This window comes from Saccostrea echinata, unplaced genomic scaffold, assembly GCF_033153115.1.
Source record: "Saccostrea echinata isolate AGI-Se365-2 ecotype Australia unplaced genomic scaffold, CSIRO_AGI_Sech_v1 ptg000002l, whole genome shotgun sequence".
Lineage (NCBI taxonomy): Eukaryota > Metazoa > Mollusca > Bivalvia > Ostreida > Ostreidae > Saccostrea > Saccostrea echinata.
The window spans coordinates 30,012,458-30,033,023 of NW_026889751.1; the positions used below are offsets into that span (position 1 = coordinate 30,012,458).

Below are 20,566 nucleotides of genomic sequence, written 5' to 3' on the forward strand. Positions count from 1 at the left end.
TATTTGTGAAAAATGGGACAGAACATAATATTACAATGTCGTAAACTTTGCGGAGTAGACCGATTTGAGGTACCTTGAAAAAATATTACGGTGCACCGGTTACCTACAAGCATCACACTCGGCACACCTCGGCCGATTCGTACCTCATGAAGGTGACGGAATCAGCCGAGGTTTGCCGAATGACAAGCATCAGAGTAATAATTTGGTTCTCCCGACTCTGTTTTCTTTAGAACGAGGTAGATATATGTTGACTTAAACGATTTTTCCATTTCAATAATTTTGTTCATGTATTTATCAAAGGCTGTGCAGTTTCCCTATATGGAAGTGTCAAAACCGATGAGTGACGGATGTAAGCTGATACATGCATCATTCAGTCTCCTGTTGTTGATGAAAAAATAAAAATTAGGTGGTTTTCCTCAAATCTTGCAACAGCGAGTTTAGAATTATTTGATCACAATTGTCAGTATCTATTTAATTTTGATTCCTTTAAAGTAAATACATTTATTTACTGTTTTGTACCATATATATGAGGATTTTTCCTATAAAATTTTTTCAGAGGATCATCATGGGTAAAAAGAACAAAAGACAGAAGGAAAGTGGGAAGAGGTCAGCTACCCCAACCGAGGGAAAGGAATTATCAAAACAGCAGAAGAAACAGCTAATGGAACTCGTGACACAGCTATTACAAAGTAAATACTGAGTGAAGATTTGGTTTTCTGTTCATTGATAATTTGTTGAGTATTGGAAATTGGGCCGGACAGGAATTTGTGAAACAGAACATTGGGTTTTTGCTATTGACTTCAGAAATACTCATTTGTTCTTTATGAAACTTGCATAAATATTTTACTACAATGAAATAATTAAGTTTGCACTGAAAGTTTTAACCTCAAATGATTTGTATTTTAATAAATATATTAATTTAATCGACTAAAAATTTCGGACCATTTTAAAATCATTTCCAAATTATTGAAAATAATAATATGCATTTTTTTAATACCTGGGACAGGCCAAACTAGACATGTTTACCCAGGACAAACTGCAAATTTCAAAATAAGATAGCTAATATCGAGAGGATGTTAACTATCCCTTGTCTTTGACATTACCCAATTTAATCCAGGTATGCCTAGGAATCCTCATATAAGCCTTAAGTCCCTTCCTTTGAAAAATTGAAAAAAGAACAATTGCAATGCATGAAAGCATTAAAGGACTTTTATCATAGTTTCAAAATTCACAAAATAAAATGCTATTAACCTTAAAAATTAACATACAAAATGTCTTGTGCATTTAATTAGGGAAAAACCCCCCAGAGAAATTAAGCATTATATTGACTCATTTTAAAGCAGCCAATTTCAAAATGTGGAGTTAATTAGATAGCCAGTCACGTGATGCATTGATGTCATATGCATGTCTTGTCGATCAGCTGAACCTAAGCAAAAATAGAGGCTGCCAAGGAAAAAACAAAATTACAAGAAAAAATAAGGAACTGTTCTGATATGAGTAGTCAATACCATTTACCAAAGTTTAGAATGGAATTTTCTGTGTAACTCTTATATTTTGTGTGCATAATTTCATTTTATTGTGTGTAGGTAATTCACTAAATAAATTCTACTTTCTATTGTTTTGAGGAACTGCAAAATATTTCTGAAAATATTTCAGAATTTTTTCAGTTTATCCTAGGTAAACATATATGGTTTTGGCCTGTCTCAAGTATTATAAAATAAACAAGCATTCTGAGAGTATTGCATTAGCAATACTAGTCCCCTACCGGCAAGTGTAATCTGGTTCCCATTAAGAATTGAAAATGCCATAATTCTGTCAAAAATTAATGAAGCGGGACGAAATGCAAACTTGATCTATAACTAATCAAGGTAAAGCCACATACTAAAAATCAGCTCAATATCTACAAGCATTCAGAAGAAAATTGTGGAAAACCCGTAAAAATTGAAAAGGCCGTATTTCCGTCAAAAATCAATGAAGCGGAACGAAATGCAAACTTGATCTGTAACTCATCGAGATACACTCACATACCAAAAATCAGCTCAATATCTGCAAGCGTTTAGGAAAAAAGTGCGGAAAACCAAGTGGGACAGACTGACAGACAGACAGAGGGACAGACAGACAGACAGATGGACGGACAGACTCAGAGGATACCTATAGTCCCCTCCGGTTTCACCGGTAGGGGACTAATTATTAATAATTCTAATTATCCATATTTATTTTTGCAATGGTCGTAATACTTAAGTATCAAGTCAATGTACAAAGATGAAACAAGAATCCCACTACCCAAGTGCAATTGCCTTTAAAAACACCGATTTGAAAATGATTAAACCGTTTTTACTTTCCATTTTACCAACTGGAAAAATGACAATAATGAATAAGTATTTCTGGAGTAATTAGCAAAAACCCAGTTTTCAGTTCTGAAAATCCTGGTCTGGGTATGGTTTTGCTACCCATTTTTCTAACACTTTATTATGTTCAGATGCTTTACCCACTGGAAGTAAACCCTTTTACAATGACAGTTGTACTGCTCCTTTGCAAGGCAAATTGATATGTAGTTAATCTAAGTTTATTGTTGGCATATATAAATTAAATGACATTTATTTTGGACAATTGCTGGTATGTCATATTTCACAAGACGATATTAATTTGCCCTGCAAAAGAGCATTGATGAGCTTCATAAAATGTGCAGTTTGTGTTTTAGATTCATTTCTCAATCTGGATGAACAAAATAATTTATATAGTCAATCCTGTAGTATTTATTTGTATGGTGATGTTTGATATTTTGTTTTACAGCCTGTATGGTTATGCCTGATGGTCCTAAGGAGTATGAATATTATGTCGAGTTACACAGCATTGTGGAAAAGATACGTGCAGTCCAAGAAGGTATGTAGTTTAAACAATATTTCATCAGAAAAATGTAATTGGATTGGGTCATAGGCAATGCCTATAAATACCCTCTCCATATAAAAAGGTATCCACTTACAGAATGAACTGAATATATCTAATATATATATTATAATTAGAGCAAAGAAATACAAATAAATGCAGTAGGTACATGTATTTATGAACATGCTGAAAAGTATAATATTTTATTTTTGTCCAATTAAACTGACAGTTTACCTCCATAATCAAATTTCACGAGAAATGATTTTGGTTGCAGATATTTTTTCCTACATAAACTTATTTATTTTCAGTCATGTCATTTGTTTTTAGCTCACCTGAGCTGAAAGCTCAAGTGAGCTTTTCTGATCACATTTTGTCTGTAGTCCGTCTGTCCGTCTGTCTGTAAACTTTTCACATTTTCGACTTCTTCTCCAGAACCACGGGGCCAATTTCAACCAAACTTGCCACAAAGCATCCTTGGGTGAAGGGGATTCAAGTTTGTTCAAATGAAGGGCCACGCCCTCTTTCAAGGGGAGATAATTAAGAATTAGTGAAAAATGAATAGCATCTTTAAAAAATCTTCTTCTCCAGAACCACAGGGCCAGGAAAGATGAAACTCATATGGAAGCATTCCCAGGTAATGTAGATTCAAGTTTGTTCAAATCATGACCCCCGGGGGTAGGGCGGGGCCACAATGGAGGATCAAAGTTTTACATAGAAATATATAGGAAAAATCTTTAAAAATATTCTTCTCAAGAACAGTAAAGCCATGAAGAGTCATATTTATATGGATGCATCCTCAGGAAGTGTAGATTCAAGTTTGTTCAAATCATGACCCCCGGGGGTAGGGCGGGGCCACAATGGAGGATCAAAGTTTTACATAGAAATATATAGGAAAAATCTTTAAAAATCTTCTTCTCAAGAACAGTAAAGCCATGAAGAGTCATATTTATATGGAAGCATCCCCAGGTAGTATAGATTCAAGTTTGTTCAAATCATGACCCCCGGGGGTAGGGCGGGGCCACAATGGAGGATCAAAATTTTACATAGAAATATATAGGAAAAATCTTTAAAAATCTTCTTCTCAAGAACAGTAAAGCCATGAAGAGTCATATTTATATGGAAGCATCCTCAGGAAGTGTAGATTCAATTTTGTTCAAATCATGACCCCTGGGGGTAGGGCGGGGCCACAATGGAGGATCAAAATTTTACATAGAAATATATAGGAAAAATCTTTAAAAATCTTCTTCTCAAGAACAGTAAAGCCATGAAGAGTCATATTTATATGGAAGCATCCTCAGGTAGTGTAGATTCAAGTTTGTTCAAATCAAGACCCCCGGGGGTAGGGCGGGGCCACAATGGAGGATCCAAATTTTACTTAGAAATATATAGGAAAAATCTTTAAAAATCTTCTTTTCAAGAACAGTAAAGCCCTGAAGAGTCATATTTATATGGAAGCATCCTCAGGAAGTGTAGATTCAAGTTTGTTCAAATCATGGCTCCCGGGGGTAGGGCGGGGCCACAATGAAGGAAAGTTTTACATAGAAATATATAGGAAAAATCTTCTTCTCAAGAACAGTAAAGCCATGAAGAGTCAAATTTATATGGAAGCATCCTCAGGTAGTGTAGATTCAATTTTGTTCAAATGATGACCCCGGGGGTAGGGTGGGGCCCAATGGGGGATCGAAAGTTTTACATAAGAACATATAGAAAAAAAATTTCTTCTCAAGAACAGAAAAGCTATGTTAGTCTTATTGATATGGAAGCATCCTCGGGTAATGTAGATTCAAGTTTGTTCAAATGATGACCCCTGAGATGGGGAGGAGCTACAATGGGGGATCAAATTTTTACAAAGGAATAAATGGGAAAATTCTTTTAAAATCTTCTCAAGTACAACAAATTCATTTGTTATATTGAAATGAAAGCATCATCAGGTAGTTTAAAATTCAAGCCCCCCCCCCCCCCCCCAGTTCATTACTGAACTGATTTGTGCCTTAGTCTAGCCAGTGTGCTCAGGTGAGCGATGTGGCCCATGGGCCTCTTGTTGCACTCACTTCTCAAACTTCCCTCTCAGTTGTTCTGTATCAAGTATTTGTTGTAATTATTAAACCTCATTTTATGCAGAGATGCAAGAAAATGTATACATATTTTTTACATCAATGATACTTTTATCATACCCATGATTACATAAAATATAAACATCATTGATTTGTTTACAAATTGGTTTTCATTGCAGATATTTTATTTTCTTCACTTGTCTGTTTCTATTTTGAGCAACGAACAGATTGTCATTTGTATCTGTACACAGTCCCCGGGGCTCACTCAGTCCACAGTCTATGTAACGGAGGAACTGTCCATCTTGGTCTATGATGTGGACACAGTCATTGTTTTTATCAGCTGTAAGGATGTGACTCTGACTGTCTGTGGTGATTCCTCGTGGACTGAATGGTTCGTTCTTTGGAGCAGGAGTATGTCCAGTGTACCAGAATCTCAGTTTCCCGGCCTGATTGACCACCACTACTGCTTTAGCTCCATTGTCAGACACACAGATATCCAGGTTCCTGTTCTCAGTAATGTATCTATTATAACGACCAGATGAATAGAGAGGTTTACCTTTATCATCAAACTGAATGGTTTGTTTCTCTCTGGAGCCAGAGTAACGGACAACTTTTGTTTGTTTGTTATCATCACTGTCCATGATAACCAGGAGGTCACCAGAGGAGGTACTACAGACACCCCAAGGTATCCAGTTCTGTAGTCTGATCACCTCCTCTATCTTCTCATTCTTCACAATGTTCACAGTTCTATCTCTGTAATCAGTATAAACTAGATCTCCACTTTTTGTCACTGCTATGTCATATGGTATGTACCCTGACTTGGTTCTGATTGACTTGAGTAGTGATCCCTGATTGATGCTGTAGAGTTCCATGGTGTTGTCATCTCCACTTGTCCAGATTTCTTCATCACTCAGACAGGCCACTTTGTAAAGTTCTCCATACCCAGTGTCTATGGTGGTGACAGTCTCTGGTTCATCAAGCAGTTGTTTGACTGGAGGAGAGGATCCAGTGTTTGGTGATTTCTGTGTTGTCTTCATTTTATAGCCATGTTCTTTTAAAGTAGATGTAACAGATGACAATGTTCCAAATACTGCGGACAATTGTTCAGCAGGGAGTTTCTTCAAATTAAATGTTGGTGAAGAAACCATGATTTTAGGTGGAATCTTTCTGTATTCATCAATTCCAATGCTAACACCAAATACTACAGAAATGTCATAGGAATTTAAGGAAATGTCGATTGCCTCAGTTACATCCTTGATGTCAGACATTATCTTGTTTATTTCATCCAGATGTTTCTGTAAAGTTTGTAACTGTGTGTTTTTCATCTCATCAACTTCAGCTTTAAATTTCTTGACAAGTTTGTCAATTTCTCTGTGCCAGTCCTCTCCATGTTTTGTTATGGCTGTTGAGAGATCTCCATATTCCTTTTCTAACTGACTCATTCTGTTTTGTACATCAGAGGCAATGTCCTGGTAGATTGGGTAAATTGTCTCTTTTAGTTCATTTCTTTTCAGGATAATGTTTTCTTTCTTTTTATCAAGGACTTGCAAAATCTTAATGAGTTTATGACCTAGATGTTGATGGGATGCAATACAAGTGTCACAGACAGGAATGTCACATTGACTACAGTACATTGTGCATCGTTCTTTGTTATGAGATTTACATCCAGGGTATTGAGGAGTTGATTTTCGAAGCTTAAATGGGACAATTTCATGTTTTTTGGATTCATCAGATATCATGTGTTCTCCTACACAGGCCTTACACAGGTTGACAAGACATATATCACAGTGCATCTGTACCACAGCGATCTCACACAGGTCACATCGCATCACATCCTGGGCACTGGTACGGGGCTCCATATTTGAAAGTTCTGAAATATTGATCAATATTGGTTAAGTTGCTCTCAATTACAGAGCAAACAAAGGAAGAAAAGATTACCCGGTACTTAAAACTTAACTCCATTAGTGGTTCAAAATTCCTCAAGCCTTATGTCCAGGACTTGGTAAATTCGGTTTTGGACTTGGTATTAAGACTTAATGGAAGTCTGAGGACTTACCAATGTTTATTAATAATTTTAAAAACTCCAGAAATATAGGTCATTAATTTTCAAAAAGTATGAAAGTCTCTTAATTATTTCTTAAAATGCTTAATTTTGAGTGCAGTAGTTTGAGTGTCCTCATATAAAAATTTGAGGTATTCTTGATTAAATATCTGTAGAAAGGCTTTGTGCAGTAATTTAAAGACAATAATATGGGTTTATCAGTGTGATCAACTAAGTCATATGTGACTTCACAACACAATTGTTTTTTAAAATATATAGCTGGGAGAAGCTTGTTTGGAAATTATATGTATTTATATTAACTAGTAGGTATTCCAAAAATTAAAAGCAATTCAAGCTATAGCATGCAGTGTGATCAACATGGTAATAGGATATGATTTGAGTACATTTAAAGATTTAGTCAACCCTTACATAGCTGTATAATTTCACAGTATAAGTAGGTTTTTGGATCATTTTCATTAGTCTTTGTTTTGTTAATACAATTATTTGTATCACTTAATGACACCTTTCCCTAAGTAGAATGTCAGAAGTCATTATTGGATGAATATCCAAAAAATATTACCTGCTTTTAGTCACAGTAATGGTGGATTTCCTGTTGGTGACCCGGCCGTCTCTGTTTACTCTGATCATGTGAGACACATACCTGTGTTATCTACCTGTCAGGTGCAGTCAGGTGTTTCATATTCTTCCCTGTTTAAATTCGCAAAAGGATTTTTTTTATTAAAAAATCAGAACAAGGTGTGCCTCTTTATACCAGTATTCTGTTTCATTTGTAAAAGAATTAAAAAGACTTTAAAAAAGTTTATTATGCATCTATAAATTAGTGAATAGTGAAAACAAAAGACCAACTCAGTTATTTGTTATCATGTCAAGGATAACCTAGCAGTACTCAAGTACTCTATAAAAGGTCCAAGTATGAAATCAGTATTTGAGTACTGTACATGACAAATAAAACCATGCAATATTTCTTCATTGTTTACATTATTTGTCAAGCACATTCTACTTTCAGAGGTCATCATACCATTATCTGACATTCTAGAGTAGACCCTACCATATTTTGACAACAATTAGAGTCATTATCTCTTCTGTCAGTGGCAGTACATTGTTTTGTTTACATCAAGATTGGAAATCACAGTTCAAATTAATTGAATGAAATATAACATGGTTTTTTTTATGAGTTTGTATCAAACATTCCTAAGACTGGGAATATTTCAGATATCCTGGCAATTTGAAGTCTTCAACATGTCAACTGTGTGAAGCTGAATTTATATGGGAGGGAAAAATAATATGTTAAATCATTAATGTTTCAAGCATTGTAAGTGAAGCCTGCACCTCTGGCTTGTGCACCATGTGTAAATCTATACCAGGGCCTAATATTCCTTACATGCTGGTCTGGTAAAAGGACCCTGTCCCAATTGAAAATTGACCCTTAATTTTTTTTTTTCCAAATTAAATGAAGGTAAAAATTCCCAAATGACAAGCTGTTTAAATTGATAGAAAACTAAGTTACTAGAAAAATACAATGTGAGTTTTCTTACTTTATAATAGATAACATTCATGGAGGTGAGCTTTGTATTCTTTGATTATACCTATGTTTGTAAATTGCAGCAAAAAAATAATGTAAGGAACCTTAAGTTTAATAGGAATATTGATGATCTTTATTTTTCCAGAAAAAATTAAAGCACAGAAAAAAATAACCTGGTAGGGGCAAATTTGATCTGACAGTCAGAATAAGTGATGTAAATTTTCTAAATTTATTGTTGACAATTTATGTTAAAGGTCTGAGTTGTCCGCCATTAGACAGAGAGAAAGCTATCCCAGAATTCCTTGAATGGCTGAAGAAACACAATGTAGACACCAGTGCTGTGGAAATCACTGGTTTTCCTGACTGTGGGTATGGACTGCAGGCCACTAAAGACCTCAATGTAAGCCAATATTATTGACAGTTTACCATTAATAAACAAGCATTCTGAGAGTATTGCCTTAGCAATACTAGTCCCCTACCGGCAAGTGTAATCTGGTTGCCATCAAAATTTGAAAATGCCATGTAAAGTCATGTATCAAAAATCAGCTCAATATTTGCAAGCGTTTAGAAAAAAAATTGCGGAAAACCCTTAAAAATTAAATAGGTCGTAATTCCATCAAAATTCATTGAGGGGGAACAAAATGCAAACTTGATCTGTAATTTAAGATGCAATCACATACCTAAAAATCAGCTCAATATCTGAAGGCGTTTAGAAAAAAAGTGCAGAAAACCAAGTGGGACAGACTGACAGACAAACAGAGGAACAAACAGACAGACTCAGAAGAAACCAATAGTCTCCTCTGGTTTAACCAGTAGGGGACTGATAAGAATTACAAAACTCACTGATATTATGTGCCATGGAAATCAGTACTCGGTAGCGTAGGTTGGAGTCCTATAGTTCTGTCTGCAGGACTGAAGAACTTTGAAGAAGTCCATGAATCAAAATTGACCTCAGTGCATCAGTTTTTTCGATGAACAATATTATGCAAATAAGAAAGTGCACTAGAAACACAGCTACTTAAAATTCTTGCCTCCAGGCCCTGGACCTTTGATGGATCTTGGTTAGGAAGTAAATATGCAATGCATTAAATTGTGGAAACACTTCTGATGACATTTATAACATTAATCTATTTGCATGATTTCATCAGGCAATGAAGATCTGATAAGGAAATCAAAAGATACCTCATCTAAAGATAGAATTTTGGTGTTTGTGTAGTGACCTCAGGTTGATTTCAGTTTGAAGTAATTTTTTTTATTGTAGGAGTCTGACCCATTCCTGACAATTCCCAGAAAGATAATGATGACCACCGGAACAGCCAAAGAATCTCTGCTAGGTAATATTGTCATAGTTTGTGTAGTTATTAATCATTATGCATTGTTAATTGATAATATGTGTTCATATACCTTCATAAATAACAAAAGTGCTTAAGTTACTCAGGTGAGAATTGTGGTCCATGGGCCTCTAGTTTACTGTTGCAATGAAAATATACTTTAATTAAGCACATCGATCATGTCCTATGGACATATTTCTAATTTCATTATGAATTGAACTTGCTAAAAAATTTGCATTCTCTGAAGGAATCAGTATGCTATGAGGTTGTCATTCAAATTTATCATTAAGACATACTGTAAACATATTTTTTTCCACAATTTCTGGTCAATCTGCAAGTAGAAAATTATCCAGATTTCTTGAGTTGTTATTGAATGAATTTTATAGTATTAAATCCAGACCCTAAAAAGGGCATGGTAATCCAATAATCAAAAGGGCACTTTACGCCACAACAAGTTTTCATGAGGGCACTTTTTTAATGTCTTTGAAATTATAAATATTTTCTTTATCATGTTTATATACTTAAATTATTATTTAATACTGAAATCTTTAGTTATACAAGTATCTAAAAGAAAAATTTATAAATCTGTCGGCTTAATTCATTTAATACACACTGAGAGGGCAATTGTTGCCCAAATTTAAATTCAATTTTTTTAATCAAGAAATCAGTATGGTTATCAAGGTTATGCTTAAATGTTAATCTTTTTGTCACTTGCTCAAGAATTATTTTAGTTTGGGGTATGAATTTTTTTCCTTGTTTTAATATTGTTATTTGTGTATGAGGTAAATAACATTTTAATTTACAAATTAATCTATCTTTGACATTGGGCTAATTCTTGCATAATCAATGCAATCAAATGATATTTTCTCGTGTTATCTCTTATACCCTGACAGCCTGAGGCATGTTACCTGGCCAGGTGGCCGTGTGCGTTCAAGCGAGAAGTGATTTCCTGTCCTGAATTTACACCTTTGGTGCATTAAATAAACAAATTAAGGGGCTAATCAGCATGCACTGAATAAACAAAGCTGCTAGTCCATCTTGCCTCTGCTAGGCATATTTATTTATTTTTGCAAGGAAAAAAGGGCATGGCATTGGAAAAAAGGGCATGGCACCGAGAGAAAAGGGCCTGGCGCCGCGCCATGCTAGTTTGCTTTAGATTTAACACTAATTTTAAGTACATTTATATGGAAAAATTGTGACCCTGTACATATATGTAGTGAAAACTATTTCCATGTGGTAAAATGTATCTCAAAAGTAGTTTGACAAGAGTCAAACACCAATTACTGAAGATCGCTATATTTTCGCAACACCTTATTTTCACAAGATAGCTATCTGGTATTTATATTATAATAAAATATATGGAGATAACGAACAATATTCAAGCTCAAAAGTCCATTAAACAATACAAATTTTGGAGCAGAGCAAAGACAGACCTCTAAAACATCAGAGGTGGGGTGGGATCAGGTGCACTGGAGGAGTGAGCATCCCTTGCTGACTGGTCACACCTGCCGTGTGCTCCTTGTCACGATCAGGAAATAACAGAAAAATCCGTCGACAATTCAAATTGTAAATAATGGCGTAACAATTAGTATGAAAAACGTCAGTCAGCATTTGACTTAATGATAAATTGTATTTGCTGACAAGGTCATTGTATTGACTATAGAACTTATGAAATGAGGACTTTAAATGAGACTGTTGATATTCTTGTTCATCAACTTGTTTGTCAATAACTTACCTTGTTTTAGAAATTGTTCATATGTAGGTCATGCTCTTGGTGTATTGAATCAACTGAGAGATATAAATCCTGTATGCAGGTGATAAAGGTATATTGCTGCATAAGTAAGGGAAGTTGATGATTGAAAATTTAAAGTCATCATGTTTATCATAAAGCTTGGTTGTTAGATTACCATTAACATCTTTTTCTAATAAAATATCCAAATATAAAACATATGTGTCAGACTCTGTGGTATCTTTTATTTCAAGTTCACCTGGATATATCGTATCGACATAAGAATGGAAATAACCATTGTTAATTGACAATATGTCATCAATATATCTAAATGTCGAGTTGAAGGCCACTGCAAGTGTTTTCTTCTTTTCATGTATAAGATTTTGAACAAATTCATATCATATGAATACAAAAATAGGTCTGCTAATAACGGGGCACAGTTGGTACCCATGGAAATTCCAGTAGATTGTTGGAAGACCTGGTCTCCAAAAACCACATAGATATTGTCAATCAGAAACTCAAGCATCTTTTTAATATCAGCTTAAGAGTTTTGTGTGTACAATCAGAGTGTTTTTTAACAAAATAATTTTGCAAATGACCAATAACAAAGTAAGTAAATTTACGAGTTCAATTTTTATTGCAAAAGCAGCTGTCAGTGATATCAAAAAGCCTGGACAAAATTATAATGAATAAAATAATTATTAAAAAAAATAAATAAAATAATTATTAAAAAAAATAAATAAAATAAGTATTAAAAAATTAAATAAAATAGGTACCGGTATTAAAAAAATAAATAATAAAAAAAAAAATATAAGAACAAATATAAAAAATAAGCAAGACAAAATTTTCGCAAGCTTTTGTGATTATTGTATATAACCTTAATGGTACAAATAAATGCGAAAATGAAATTTTCGTGAGTAGAAAGACAAATAAGTTCTCACAAATAAAAAGTGATTTACAGTACATTACCATGGATTCCTGACAAGACATGGGGTGAGAGAGAGAGAGGTAGCAAGTGGATTCATATAACTATTTATTAACTGTTGTAAGTCCTTTAATTGAGGAAGATAAGATCCTATAAGCCATGCCTAGTGTTGTGTTTATTAACTGTTGTAGGTCCTCTAATTGAAGAAGATAAGATCCTACAAGCCATGCCTAGTGTTGTACTGGCCCTCCATGTTCTTTGTGAGAGGCGGCGAGCAGACTCTTTCTGGAAACCGTACATTGGTATCCTTTAAACTTACAGGAATTGACTTTATTGAATCAACATATAGTCCCAGGATCATGAAGCATCTTAAACTTAACTTAAACTATGATGGTGACAAAATTATGTAAAAGTCAAGCAGTCCAAGATGAAAATGCTTTACAACTTTGCATTATCAAACTGCTGTCATAGGCAGATTCAAAAATTTTAAACATTTTATAGATAATCAGACATATTGTGATCAAGTTCAATGATATAAAATGAGTACATTTAGACAACCTTGACCTTTGACCTAGATGTTCTTCCTAATGAGTACACGACCCCTCTGTACTTCCTGCCTGATGATTTACTTCACCTGAAAGGCTCACCTGCACAGAGTGAGTTCGTTGTTTATTGTATCTTTTTTTGATGAACAAGACAACATTAAGCAATTCAATTTCTTTTAAAGTTTTTTAAAATGTAGTTATCTTGTTGTTAGGGGGTCATTGGACTGATTGAAGTAACAAATACAATAATATATCATATGTCACTCAGTTTTACTGTTGAATTTATGCAATCACGTGACGGTGTGATCCGACGTTCCGGATCAACACACTGTGGTTTTCTGAATCCATATCACCCTTCTCTAAAACTGATGATGTAGAACACAGATAAATGATTTTTTTTATTCTCCCGCATCAAAAAGTTCATTGACAAAATGGTTTATTTAATGGATAAAAGTTATGTAATTGATCCAAAAAATTTCCTTTTATTAAATTTTGTTAGTTGTAAAGGGGTATATAAAAAATTTATCATTATAACAGTAACTTGATCCAAAAAGACGTATCACGTCTTGTTGACAGGCGCGTCTCGTTTGATCTAATGATCTGCGCCTGTCAACTTGACGTGATATGGCTCTTCGGATCAAGTAACTGTTATAATTATATATAAAGATCGGTTCTGTAAATACATGCCTTACATGTATCTTACATATTACAATAGATTAAAATACAATGTTTATATTTAGGTGACTGTATAAAACAATTCCGCAACATAGCCCGCCAGTATGCCTGCTTTTACCGAGTATTTCAGGTGAGTATGATGGACACATGTCATTGTTTAGAAATGTAGTTTGTAATGTATTTCAGAGGTGAATATTAATCATTTATGATACATCAGTTGTTGGTGTTCGTAACTGTATATGAATGCATTGTCCAGGATTTGACAGTGGTATGTTATTGTCGATTCAGTGACAGACTTTGTTTCTTTACAGACCAGTCAGAATGCAGACAAGCTTCCAATTAAAGACTGTTTTACATTTGATGACTACAGGTTATGTATAGATTATATACCAGATTTACCTAAAAATTATGTCTGTGTATGTATATGGTTACTAATGACACCATATTACAATATGCATTGAGTTTGTAAATCTTGGGGGTAAGAAGGAAAAATGATGAAAATTACCCCACCAACATGCAATGTAGCGATTCCATAGAATATCAGGAACTGTCCAAATATTATATACAGGGACTGGTACTAAGTTTTATGTATTCGTAATTTTACAAAGGCAAGATTGGCACATTGTGCAGAAATAATTTAAATTTGTACTCTTTGAGTAAAGATGAAAAATGTATAATGTCTGCTTTCCAAGCAGATGTAAATCTAGAAGAATAGCAAAACTTCTGAAAGATGCATCTTTGTTTCATCACAACAGTTGAAAATGGTGGGAGATGAACTTCATTTTTGTCTCACTTGTAGATGGGCAGTTTCTACCGTGATGACAAGACAGAACCAAATTCCAACACCAGATGGCGGTAAAATCACATTTGCTCTAATTCCAATGTGGGACATGTGCAATCATTGTAACGGCACGGTGAGTGATCTCTACACATGTTCATTTACCGTGGAATATTCTGTCACAAGTTTTGGATCAAGGACAGAGTTAATTACTATGTATGTTTTAGATGTTGGAACAAGCAGGAAAATGAACCAATAAACAAGTACAAGTAAACTTCGTTATCTCGGCATCGACGGGACCATCGGAAAATGTCGAGATATCCGAGGTGTCGAGATATCAGAGTTGAGACTTGACGTCCAACGCAGTACAGTAAAGGTGCCAAATGGAAATAACGGCGAATTTTTTAGATAGAAAATACATTCTTTACAAGGATGGGCGTTTCTTTTTAGGACTTTACTATAATCGGACAAATGCAATGTGGTTGAAAACTACATGTTGAGGACGATTATATTTCTTATTTAGACTTGTCACATGATGTGGCAGTCACGTGATTTTAGCAAATATACCTGAAGTATTGAGGTCATCTATAAATTCTAATATTGCAAGGGCATAACCAAGTTAAAAATCTAAGTTTAACATATAATTATTTTCAACACTCTTTGTAGTTTGTGAAAAGTGCTGCGAACCTATATAGATTCTAATATCTAATTGCTTAAATTACATTTGTTAGACCGTATGTTGAATATTTTGCTGGTCAAGTACATTAAATATAGATATAATTAATTCATTTGCAAGATTTCAACAGGTTCGCAGCACTTTTCAAATATCTTCATACTTCTTGAGTTTATGTGTAAAAGCTTGTCATAATTCATTGAGGGTATGCCCTTGCAATATATCGATTTTTTACGACCCTTTTATTACCCTTCAATGAATCTGGATACAAATATACGACAATATCGCTTGTCTAGGGAATGTACGGGAAGAATATGAATAAAATCATAAAATAGACATCGCAGCCAAGTTAATGGCCTCATATATATCTACAATTTATATTTTATTTAATTACAAAATACATTTTTCATTGTATAAATATAACTTGATCCGCCTCCCACTGCATACAAACTGCGTCAAATTTTACGATATGACGTCACATTGACAAGTGCATTGCGATCAGTGAATTGTTTATATATTGATGTGGGGGATTTAACCAACGACAATAATGCATGCACCACTTAGTATTGATGTAGTTTAAAGCTATTCAACAGTTTAAAATACCAAATCATTTCATTTTGTGGTAATTTGATGAACTTATACTTTTGTGTGATGTCATAGTAAACATTTCCCGTATAAATTAGGCCCCGCCTCCTTACTGCAGCCTTAACTGTGCTGCGAAGATTTCACTGCATAGCAAAACGGACAAACTTATTATATGTACATGACTTCAATACAGACTAGTACTGTAGCTCAACATATTTCAGAATTCCCTCTATTTTTATTAAAAATCTAAAAAGTTATTTTAAAAATCTTGTTTATAAAACGTGTTCTTTATCGAAATCTTTCTAAATTCACAAAGTTTCAGCACAAAGTTACAGCATTCGCGTATAACCTGCCTTTTTGTCAGAACAGGATACGAAATGCACTCTATCAAGTTCGAACCGTATAAAGTTGACATCCGATATAAGGGAAAAAAAATAAATGCGGATTATTTTTTTCTTATTTAATTCAGGAAGAATGTACATTAAAATATTAATAATTATTTAAGAGATTTGTGTATCTAAACTAAGGTAGTGATGTTACAGATGCATGAATTACGGCTGATTCGGTTAATCGGGTCGTAAATTGGATTGTTTCCTGTTGAATACATATCATTAAAACATCTTTTAATTCCTTAGTTTGAATTATTCAGTGTGTTTGTTATTCATTGTAATTTAGTTACCTTTTCAAATTTAAAAGTTATGTTAGGTTTCGATATAAATAACCGTCTGTACATTTGCGCAGAATCGTGTAGATTAAGCAATGATATTACCCAAGCTGAACATTAAGCAATTAACTTCTCAAAGACGCCGAGGGGACCTGGGATTCACCTGCAAACACAGTCTATAGTAAGAATTCGTGCAGTCAAAACTTGGGTGTGAAAGGGGTGTGAAATTTTGATGACGCCGAGTTACCCGGAGTCGTCCGTGCTTGACGAGCGACCCTATCTGACAAACAGTTAGGTTCAGTAGAGGAGAAAATTGCCGATGTCGACATATACCAGGTAAATTTTGCTCTTGGGACTGTGATAATACATCGAGATAACCCGGGTTGTCGACATTACCGAGGTCGACATATCAGAGTTTTTGAAAATCATTTATATAGTAAATACTGCCGGGACCGCGGAAGGACGTCGACATATCCCAGGTTGTCAACATATCCGATGTTGAGATACCGAAGTTTACCTGTGTCATAAAACATGATAAGCACATCAAGGAAAACATATTTGAATTTTAGAACACATGTACCAAATCATTTTTATCAGTAGTGGTCACATAACACATTATGATCTATTTGTTTACAGATCACTACGGACTACAATCTGGACAAGGACTGTAGCGAGTGTTTTGCTCTGAGGAATTTCAAGGCTAAGGAACAGGTGCCTCATACAAATAGCTATAAATTGTTTTTATTTAGAAACTTAGCAAATATCAGAGGGAAAAAAAAGAGTTATGATTTTGTTCATAAGTTTTACTTTCAGTAATAAAGTGGTAAAGATACATGTATAAATTATATTAACAACTTTCATAAGTTATGACAGGAATAAAGTAAATTCTGATTCCTTGATAATGAAGCTTTTACCCGAATCCTTACGCATGTGAGTTAAGGCTAGGTATAGGCGTTTCTATGCAAATGAGCTAATAAAAACGCATAAGAGGTATATTTATTATTCAGAGAAAGTGTTGATTTTTTTTTCTTATGCATACTTAGTACCCAGGATATGTTATAGCCAGTACACATTATGACGTCATATTATGTCGTCACTGATCTTACCTACTGGAGGTAATAAAACACATCAACAAAACACCTCGGCGCAAGGGATTACCCTATTTATTTTTACATAAAAATTGTATAATGGTAAAAGAATATTCTATAGATTAATAAAACTGCTGCACAAATCCTAGGCATTTTCTCATTTGATCGGAATGTGAGGAAACTTATACTGGACTGTACATTTTTACCCTTATTCAACTTAAAACATTACAAATAGAAATTATACAACTGAGCTGCTGATATTTGTGCAGCAATACCAGCAAACTTTGGAATATTTTGCTTCTAAATATGCCTTGTTTCAGTTAAATAAAGTAGAGCATGCCCTTGCGCCGAAGCATTTTTCTTGATATACATTATAATCTTGTATAGTACAGAACAATGACGTCATAATATTACGTCATAATGTGTACTGGCTATCTCATGTCATGGGTACCAAGTATGTATTAGACAATAAGTTTTAACGTTGTCTGTATAATAGATATAGTACTTTGGCATATTAATTACATTATTTGCATAAAAATGCCTATATCTAGCCTTAACTCACCTGCGTAAAAGGGGTTACATAATTTTCAATCTTTTGTAATCTTTCCTATCAGGTATTTATCTTTTATGGAGCAAGATCGAATGCGGAACTTTTAATCCACAATGGATTTGTTTATCCAGAGAATGAGTTGGATAGAGTAGCTGTTAGGCTAGGTAGGTTATTAGAATCAAAATAATTAGATTGATTGATTGTAATTCATAAGTTTATTACAATTTTGCAAATTAAATTGTTTGTCACATTACAGGCATAAGTAAAGGGGATCCACTTTATGAACAGAAAAATGAGCTGTTGAAAAAACTAGGATTAGCTGTGTGAGTATGGTGTCATCATTTACATGTACACCCTATTTTATTCAGTACATAAATATACACTAAATGGATGCAGGCAGCACTCTGTCTAAGCATTTTGTATAGCCTCTTTCAGAATCAGTTGAATTTGACAAGATATCGTAAAACTGAATAGTATTAATCTGGCCACTAAACACATTTTTAGCTTACCTGAGCTGAAGGTTCAAGTAAGCTTTTCTGATCGAAATTTTTCTATTGTCTGTCGTCGTCATGGTTGTCGGGAACTTTTCACATTTTCATCTTCTTCTCAAGAACCACTGGGCCAATTTCAACCACACTTGCCACAAAGTATCCTTGAATAAAGGGGATTCAAGTTTTCAAATGAAGGGCCACGCCTTCTTCCAAGGGGAGATAATTATGATTTCATGGAAAATTAATGGCATCATTTAAAAATCTTCTTCTCAAGAACCACTGTGCTTGAAAACATGAAACTTATGTGGAATCATTGTGAGGTAGTGTAGATTCAAATTTGTTTGGAGATAGGGTGGGGCCACAGTCAAAGTTCAAACTTGTAGGGAAAAAAGCCACAGTTAATCAAAGAAATATGTAAGCATCCTTAGTTAGTGTAGATTCAATTTTGTTCAAATCATGACCCCCCCTCCCCCCTTCCGTTTTAGGGGTAGATCGGGACCACTTATGCATTTAAGCTTTCAATACTGAACTGATTTTTGCCTTTTTCCTAGCTTCAATTTCTTAGGCCTCTTGTTTTTACATTAAATACTTCCCTTTTTAACAGATTGAGGAATTTTTACATCCACTCTGGAATGATTCCTGTAGATCCCCAGCTGATGGCTTTTCTAAGAGTTTTCTGTATGTCAGAGGGTAAGTTTGTTCTGAACTAGGTTAGACAACTCCTGGTTATTGATCTCATGCTATATGAGCTAAGATAACTCCTGTCTTTGAATCTATAGTTACTTATCAAATTTTTAATCATGGACAAGAAATTCATTTTGAGATCAAGCATTATTTAGGTTTTGGAATCTGTGTCCTGTTGTTTTTGATGATTTTTCTAACTAACAAACGGATTACTTTGATACTCCTTCAAAAATCATTAAGAGTTTGACATGCGTAAAGATATATTTTATATATTGTTTACTCCAATAGAAAACCTGAAGAAATTGAATTCTAAGGAGCTTACAGAAGAGGACGCAGAGAAGATTGGAGATATAGACATCCCAGTGTCAGCTGAGAATGAAGAAAAAGTATGGGCGTTCCTCGAGACACGGACAGCTCTCTTACTACGGGCGTATGACACTTCAGAGGAGGTGGGTTTTCATTATTTTCTTTGAAAAACTACACTTAAAAGTGATTTACAAACTACAACTAAAAAGCACTAACACATAATATTCTGATAAAGTGTAATAGACAATCAGAAAAGAGAAAAGTTGTACATTGTGTAAAGGTTCAGAGCTGGATTGAATTTTGTTTCTATTTTTAGGAGGATGAGGAGCTACTACAGAAAAAAGATATGAATATTCATGAGAGACTAGCTGTGCAATTACGATTGTGTGAGAAAAGAATATTGAAGGCAGCACAAGTGTATGCTGGAGACCGGAAAAAATCTCTGAAGGGAGATAACTCTGACACAGCAGCAGCATAGATCAAATAATTCAGCATTAAACATGGGGAAAAACTGTATGATTTAAACTTTTTAGGATCATTTAATAAATGATCAATTGTATTTGATAAGAGTTTGATACTTTTTTTTTTACAAAGCATTTTTTTCTGAGCCATTTAATTTTCAAGCATGACAAAAATTTCACAAGAGTCAGACAAGCAGGGGGAAACTTCTTGTCAATGATTAATTTCTTAGATAATGTTAACAGTTTTTTTTTAATTTGAAATTTTCTTACAATGATGAATTAGTGTTCAATATAGTAGGTCATGTTTATAAATGTTTATTTATTACAATGCAGAGGAATGCATTCAAGAGGAGGTAACTCTTACCCATTCAGGACACATGTCTTTTTACATTGATGTTTATGTCAGAGAGGAAATGTTAATGATCAATAAATTATTTCAATCTTTTAAGAGCCTTAATGTTGTGTCTCAGATTTAGCACTGTAATGTTGAATATTTGTTGGAATATGTCTAAGTGTGACAATGATGACATCTTTAAAATAATTTGTCTCATTGGTGA

The 20,566-nt window shown here is 34.2% G+C and overlaps 2 protein-coding genes across 2 annotated transcripts; one reads left to right on the forward strand and one right to left on the reverse strand.

The window, feature by feature from the left end:
* Positions 1–180: 180 nt before the first annotated feature.
* On the forward strand, positions 181–20,457 carry LOC133177268 (actin-histidine N-methyltransferase-like). The gene is made up of 16 exons (XM_061312340.1): positions 181–236; positions 557–689; positions 2,794–2,883; positions 8,779–8,924; positions 9,786–9,858; positions 12,701–12,811; positions 13,085–13,165; positions 13,795–13,859; positions 14,041–14,099; positions 14,529–14,643; positions 17,066–17,140; positions 18,132–18,231; positions 18,324–18,390; positions 19,163–19,248; positions 19,531–19,691; positions 19,865–20,457. Exons 2-16 carry the CDS (start codon positions 566–568, stop codon positions 20,024–20,026), a joined length of 1,515 nt encoding a protein of 504 aa, XP_061168324.1. The 5' UTR covers positions 181–236; positions 557–565; the 3' UTR covers positions 20,027–20,457.
* LOC133177220 (tripartite motif-containing protein 55-like) lies at positions 4,934–7,627 on the reverse strand. Its single transcript, XM_061312304.1, has 2 exons — positions 7,562–7,627; positions 4,934–6,810 (listed from the first exon to the last, which is right to left on the reverse strand). The coding sequence occupies exon 2, from the start codon at positions 6,797–6,799 to the stop codon at positions 5,111–5,113; it is 1,689 nt and encodes a 562-aa protein (XP_061168288.1). The 5' UTR covers positions 6,800–6,810; positions 7,562–7,627; the 3' UTR covers positions 4,934–5,110.
* Positions 20,458–20,566: the final 109 nt, after the last annotated feature.